At 37.6% G+C, this 7,508-nt stretch overlaps 1 protein-coding gene across 1 annotated transcript in view; it reads left to right on the top strand.

The window, feature by feature from the left end:
- Positions 1–1,064: 1,064 nt before the first annotated feature.
- The window catches only part of TUBE1 (tubulin, epsilon 1), a gene marked incomplete at its 5' end in the record, with an annotated part of 11,273 nt that continues 4,829 nt past the window's right edge, over positions 1,065–7,508 (top strand). Inside the window, 6 exons of the mRNA XM_009871620.1 lie at positions 1,065–1,117; positions 3,529–3,586; positions 4,116–4,231; positions 5,295–5,416; positions 6,675–6,862; positions 7,342–7,507. Coding sequence (XP_009869922.1) covers positions 1,065–1,117; positions 3,529–3,586; positions 4,116–4,231; positions 5,295–5,416; positions 6,675–6,862; positions 7,342–7,507 — 703 coding nt within the window. The remainder of the gene's footprint in view (positions 1,118–3,528; positions 3,587–4,115; positions 4,232–5,294; positions 5,417–6,674; positions 6,863–7,341; position 7,508) is intronic.

Here is a 7,508-nt window from a genome sequence, read left to right on the forward strand (position 1 = left end):
TGAGAGCGCTTCGCGGTGAGCAGAAGTACGCCCAGGTTTTTATGCCGTTTAACGCGGCACCTCCACTTCAGGTTGGGTTTCTCCAGCCTCTCGAGCTTGCAGAGCCCGCGCTGTCTGCCGCCGGGCGGGCGTTGCCAGGTGTGAGGCGGTGAGTGAGCGCAGAGCGTTGCTCAGGGCAGGCCTTTTGCAGCCCGGCAGAGCCCACTGCCCGCAGTGCAGCGGCTTACCGTACAGTTACACTGACCAAAACGACGTCGTGAATAGGGCTGTGAATCATGAGTAGGGTTGTGCCGAGGACCTTGAATGAAAATACACTCTTCTGGCCATGAATATAAAGATACGGTTCGCTGATAAACACCGTATGTCAGCAGGTGGCGATGAGCAGTCCCCAGTGCCCGCTGTTGGGGCGGCTGTCAAAAGGCAATGGATGAGGCTCTTACGTTTATGGAGAGTCTCTTGGTTTTAGTGTTGCAGGGAGCTGGGAATTTCAAATTCTGCTTTGCTAGGTCTTTAGGAGAATGGTCAACATTCTGTAAAATAATTTTAAAGTACTTAAACTTGCCAGGTCTCTTTAACCTTGTGATGAGGTAAGTAATTTCCACACCACCACCAGCAGGGATTTTAGGAATCACTTGATACGGTGTGATGTGCTTTCCTCTCCATAGAACTTGTTGGACGTTGGTGTCATGGGCACAGAGCTAGCTCATGATTAGCCAAGGGGTGTATCAGTCATGAGCCAAATCAACTGAAGAGCAGCTAATTGATTTCATAACTGCGTTGGGATCTTGAGTAAAATTAGAAATGAAGGAAGAGTAATTGTTTAATCTTGTACTGAAAAATTAATGTACTAGTTATATCCTCCTGTCAGCTTTTAATATCAAGTTGATGCTTCAATAAAATGCTCTTTTTAGAGCTGACTAGAGTTAGTTACTTCAATACAGATGTTCCCTCTGTTCAGAGTTTTGATAGGTGGCTTTCAGAGGCCAGTTCCAACTTAAATTATACTATGAAAAAGTGCTGAGAATTTCTGACATTATATATCATCCTGTGCTGTTTGCTTTTAGAAGGGAATTTATGATGAAGCATTAAGCAGTTTCTTTAGGAACATAGATACAAGGTAAGTCTTCTTATCAAGCAGCTCATGAATTTAACACAATACGTCAACAATTCTAGTATCCTCTCTTACCTTTAGTTTTCTTTGTTTAAGGTCATATTCAGTTTGTGCTAGAAAAATATTTTTCTTTTTTGCCTTTATCTTTCCATTTTAATCATACTTATTTCAGTAGTTAAAGATGTTTAAACTGATTGCATTTGTTTTCCATTCCTTCTGTCCTGAAAATGGGCAGTTACGATCTGGTATTTTTTATCACTGTTAATTGTAATCAGACTGCACCTCCTTAATACCAGCATAGCAGCATTTCTTGAAGAATTGTAAGATATATTGTATATAAAGTAGTTGGAAAAGGTCATGTCAGTTTCTAAATCCCTTTTATTTTACTAGTTTTACTAGTTACAAAAATCCATCCTGTCTACAAGAATGAAATGATTATGCATTTGGATATTGCTGTTGCAAATTTTATTAATAAATGTTTGACCAGCCTCTGGTTTGTTCTATAATATGTCAAGGCTGCAGTACAGCATGCAATTTAAACTAAAATGGCATTGTAATAATAGTTGTTTTGTCTCAAATTTTACCTCTTTGAAAGAACATGCAAGTGCAATGGAGTTTCTCATTGCCATTCCTTGTGGTCGTTTCCTAGAAAATATATATGCATGTGTGTGTTTTAACCAATAAAATTTGGTTGTAAACAATGTCCATGTTTATGTGCTGGATGAAACCAACAAATTTATAATTGACATTCTGACTGAAATAAAAACATCTCTCTCCTCTCTATAAAGAAGAAGGACTTATCTCACTGAATGGCGTAGAAGTTTGGAGGAAGATTCCCTTACTTATGAAACAGAAGTATGATTATTCAACTCTCATCTTCTCCAGGACCTATGAAAACAATTCACTCTTTTAACTGTAGTGTAGAACCATAATTTAGTTAGGAAGAGTCATTTCAAACTCTGTTGCTCAGGCTGTGAGGTTTTGGCCTTTTACTCTGTTGTGAGGTTTGTTTTTAACCAGAAAGAACTAGTTCATCTCCCAGCTTGTTGCAAGCTTAAAAGCATATGTTATATAAGTGACAAAATTCAGTCTTCTGTGCTGTCATACCGCTGTTCAAAATAATTAATCTGGGTAGGTTATCCTGTCAGAAACAGCTATGAACAACACTCTGGTGGAAGGAGACAGACATTTTTCTGTTATGGTGATTATTAAACTGTGTAATATTAGCAATATACTTCTGCATACGTAGGGTTTTTTATGCAGAAATGTGTGTCCTGAGCCCAGGGGATTCTAGGGGTTGCAGAAAACATTTTCAGTAGTTGAATGGAAGTGATTGGAAGTATGGGCTGTCATGAAGGACAACAAAGACAACAGTAAAACAAAGAAGTGTTGATTTTATTTTTTTTTCCTCTTTGTGTTCTGTTAACCTGAACTTCTCTAGCTGGATTTACTGGTGCTACAGTGAACTTTACAGGGAGTTGTGTAGACTAAAGGAATTGAGTGATTAGTCGAGGCTGCTGTGAACTCCTCAGCTAGTGAGAGCTTCTTGGAGTGACAGAGTGGAAGATCTTTGAGGAATCCAGTGCAGCCACATAGTCTTCTCCTCGTGCCTGATGGGACTGAGCAGGGGCAGAACATTTGGTGCTTTAGCATGTTTCAGCTGATGTTTCTGGAATATTATTGTGGTTGAATGTGGAATAGCCTAAGAGATATTTTAAATTTATGCCTTACCAGCCCCCAAATTAGGTAAGTAATTGGGGGAAAAATTAGATCCATCTGCCTGTGTTGATTATAGTTTGGCTGGAGTATCTTATCCTTTGAGTGCATAAGTGCGAGCATTCATTACGGAAAAAAATGTGATTGTACACAAGGTATATTCCCTTAGGCTAGTTCAGTATAGCCACTTCTGGAAGAAAAAAAGGAAGATTAAGTTATATCATCTCAGCATGATTTCTAAACTGGTAATTCTTAATGGCACAGTGCTGTGCTAGTGTGATTATACAGCTTTCACGCCTTGAGGAGCAGCAGGGTGAAAACCTAAGAGGTGCTGCTCTGCTTGGTGTGCCGTGTTTCCATATACGATGCAGATACACCACATGAAAGATGAAAGATACCCCTTTCAGGTTGCGGCAACACTTCCTAGAATTACCACAGAGCAGAGAGTGTATCTGAGAGTAAACTTTCAATGCTTATCTCTTCAGTTCCTGAAGTACTGCTTGGGATATTTCTAATCAAGATTGTATCCTATCATTGCATTATTTAGGGAATGATGGGATCTTTCTTAGTAGAATGTTCAGAGTGATACTGTTTGTTTACATTGTAACAGTCCTCTGGACATGCAAGAATAAGGAGGGAATTTTATTCTAGTATATTCTATAACAATTCTGAGCTTGGATTTTTAATTGCTTTTTTTTCAGAAGTGGTGGTGATGGTCCTGATATTTACAAAGGAAAAATCTGCTCTTTAAAAGCACGAGTAAGGCAATCTATAAAGGTCGTTCTTATTGCATTGCATATTTATGTCCAGCTGTGTGGGAATTTTTGTAAGGTCATTATAATTGTATAATTTTTGAAATACTACTTTGAGTAGTAAAATTTCTAGTAGTGACTTTTGTGGTTTTATGGTTTTTAATAGTAACTTTTATGGTTTTATGGTTTGCTGCCACTCCTCTTGAGTAGTCGAGCCACCTTAAGTGATTAAGAAAAAGGAGAACTTGAAACATTAAAATGCTTTAATTTCTTTATTCCTAAGCGTTGGGGCAAAATATTACAAAATGTTAAATCTGCACTGTGTGAAACACTGTTCTATTGAACAGCTTCTAGTAAATCAGTCAAGGTGAATCTAGTTGGCCCCCTAGTTAAATTAAAAAAAAAAAAAAGTTTCTCTGGAGCAAAGTAGAAACAACATATCTTGTACATTGCAAATAATTTTATATTTTTTTGTTTGATTATTTTGAAGGGTGGCTTGCTAACTGACTGAATTTTAATTCTTTCCTTTCTCAAAGGCACTGTTGATTGACATGGAGGAGGGTGTGGTAAATGAAATTCTGCAGGGACCGTTGAGGGATGTGTTTGATAGCAAGCAGCTCATCACAGATGTTTCTGGCTCGGGAAATAACTGGTGAGAACCTCTTCAGAAGGCATTTCTTAGCTACTAATTAGATGGCATTTGAAAAGGGAAATATAACAGTAGCTTTCTGGTTTGCTTTGCACCTGGGGAGCTGCAGCATATTACCAGTAAACTTTGGAGTCACTTGCCTGGAGGAGGGCTTGAAAAGCCTTTTACAGAAAGATAATTCTGCTGATACATCATTTTGTCTATTTTTTTCTTCCTCTTTTTTGACGTTCCTTTTCAGAAGAACATGCTTTTTATTTTTGTCTCTTTGGTATTCAGCTGCTTCCATTACTCAGTCAAAGTCATAATCTAGTCTGAGACTCTGCAGCTAGTGTGGAAATGAGATATATGAACAAATGCACTACTGATTTCCAAGCACCACAGAGTCTGGCTTTGTGCATATAAACTACACTACCAAACAGAGAAATTCAGAAAAAGATTGATTAACATAATGAATTCCAAATTTTCACTGAGACCTTAATGCGCCTCTGATAATACTCGGTGTACTACAGACTGGAAAATAAATCATCAGCAAATATGTAGAAAGAGAGTGCAGTTTAGGGAATTAAGCATCCTGTAACTTCACCATCTAGCAGGCAAGTGTGTTGAAAATGATCTGTTTGGGGTGGATGATTTTTGGGGTTTTGTGGGTGTTTTTTTTTTTGTTTGGGGTTTTTTTTCCTGTTTTTTTGCATTACTGGTAGCCACTGAGTTGCATAGTACTCAAAGATCAGTACACATTACCTAGGATTATCCTTGTTGTTAAGGAGTGTGTAACTTTCATTTCATAATTACAGTTTTATCATCCAGTGTTGGAGTTTATTTCCTTATCAGTACAAAATAATTACTGCACACTCCAAAGCTGTGAGCTTAGTGCTGCTTGCATTCTCAAAACCATACCCTGACTCCTCTGTTGACATGATGTAGTCACAGCTCAGCAACTCTCACAAATTAGCTGTTGCACCCAGCTCTGGCCACTGAACTCTAGAATGTCAAACAGAAGTTAAAATAAAAAATTCAAAGATTGCTTGTTAGGTATTTTTTTTAAAAGTGCTTTTCATATCCTCAGGGCTGTAGGTCATAAGCTATATGGCTGTCAGTACCGGGAAAACATTGTGGAAAAGCTCAGGAAAACTGCAGAACATTGTGATTGTCTACAGTGCTTTTTTATAATTCATTCTATGGGAGGTGGTAAGTATTTCTTTTAGAATTAGTATGATTGCACCAGCCGCAGATGAAAGAGGAAAAACTTTGATCTTGAAAAGATCAGTATAATAATCTACATTATTCAGAATGCAGAACAAAAAATTTAACACAATCCAGTTAAGTGGACCTGTAATTGTTTATTATTTGAGGAGCCCTAGTCATGAACTAAGTGCTACCCAGGACAAAAACACAACTACAATTTTAAGTATGAAGCAGCAGGCACCAAAGACAAAGAAACACTGAAGTATTACTGATCGGCAGAAGGGACAATGGCCTCAGAGCTGACACCGTTGTTATGTTCAAGTTACTTTTAATGTTGGGGAGTTTTCCAAAGGATTTAGGAGACTTCTAATGTTGCTTAGCTTTAAAAAAAACTTTGTTTTTCTGTTTTCCTTTCACATAATTCTCTTGAATCCTGACTGGCTACTTTGTTAATAAAACAGAAGGGAGAATCTGTTGCAGTGACAACTTTGTCGCTACTGGGTTGCCACTAAGTTGCTTTCTCCCAGAAATGTGTGGGGAACGTGTTATAACTGGTTATGATGTGGAAAAAGACACAGAAAATAGCTCTAAATATGAGGAAAGAGTTTTGTCAAAGGTTTGTTTTGTGGCCGTTTTCTTAATTTGAGACAGCCTGCAGATATTGTTTCTGTTATTGCAGAAAATTGCTGCTTTGTTCATAGGTGAAACCATCTGCTGCTGAGAGTATTAACTAGGTGAGACAGAAAAAACCACAGTTCTGTTCTTGGACTTAAACTCAGTCCTGTGTGCTTAGTGCTACTGAGGAAAAAAAAACCTATGTGTGCTGGGGAAAGTGGTTGTTCTATTTTGACTGGAGAATGTGAAAACTTTATAAAGAAACCCCAAAAGGGAAGTTAATAATTGTTTGGAGCAGTTCAATGTTTTTAAACAAATGTTTTAAATCAAAATTTAAATTAAAGTGTTTTTTTTAAAAAAAAAAGGAATAAAACTGCTAGGTCAGAAAATTGTTGGTTACATAATAAGACTTTTGGTTTGCAGAAATTTTTGAGGCTGTATACTTCATCTTGTCTGGTATACTATGGAAAATACTTTTAGCACTTAATTATTTTTCTGTCTGGGAAAAATCTTCCTGCTGTAGCTTACATCTGAGTAGCCTCCACTGTATATCTGTTAATGAGTGTTTCCAACACAGGAGACTTCAGGCTTAAGATAATGTGCAGAACCTTTTATCTTCCCTTTCTCTGTCTTCATTCATAATTAGGGACAGGATCTGGTCTTGGAACTTTTGTACTAAATTTGCTTGAAGATGAATTCCCAGAAGTATATAGATTTGTTACTTCAGTTTATCCCTCTGGTGAAGATGATGTTATTACTTCTCCATATAACAGTGTTCTGGCTATGAAGGAGCTTAATGAACATGCAGACTGTGTGCTACCAATAGAGAATGAAGTAAGAAATAATATTGTATTTCTGTCATTGTCTTTATTAGTAGACTGCACATAGGAAGTGTTTCTTCCTTCTATATATTGATTTGAGTACTGAGTCTTAAAGAAGCATAAGTTTTTTTAAATAATAAATTAGTTCTTAAAACACGTGCAGGCTTTTGGGTATCACTAAAGTTGCTCTGCACCTTCAAAGTAGTCTAGACTGAATTTTTTCATGTCTGTTTCAAGGTAAACAGTGAAAAGCTTCTGTTTGCCAAGGCTGAGTCCTATGTTTCAGCAGTCAATCTGTGTGTACTATTAGTAGAGTTCTGCACAGGAAATGACTAACCACTCCAAATTCCAACAGACTTAACTTTACTGATTAGTACCATGTCTTTGCTTTTTCTTTAAGATTAATTAAAATGAAACATGGGGTACTGCATTTGAAAGCTCTGTGCTCAAGACCTCTTGTATGCCTTTTTTTTCCCCACCCCGTTCTCAAAGTCTCTGTTTGATATAGTTAATAAAATTCATCAGATGATCAATTCTGGGAAGCTAGGGTCAACTGTGAAGCAAAGCAGCTTGGTAACCTGCAGCGCAGGCAGCGGGAAAACTGTGCAAGAGAAGCCGTTTGACGCAATGAATAATATTGTAGCCAACTTACTGCTGAA

The sequence above is a fragment of the Apaloderma vittatum genome, unplaced genomic scaffold, assembly GCF_000703405.1.
Source record: "Apaloderma vittatum isolate BGI_N311 unplaced genomic scaffold, ASM70340v1 scaffold1746, whole genome shotgun sequence".
Taxonomy (NCBI): domain Eukaryota; kingdom Metazoa; phylum Chordata; class Aves; order Trogoniformes; family Trogonidae; genus Apaloderma; species Apaloderma vittatum.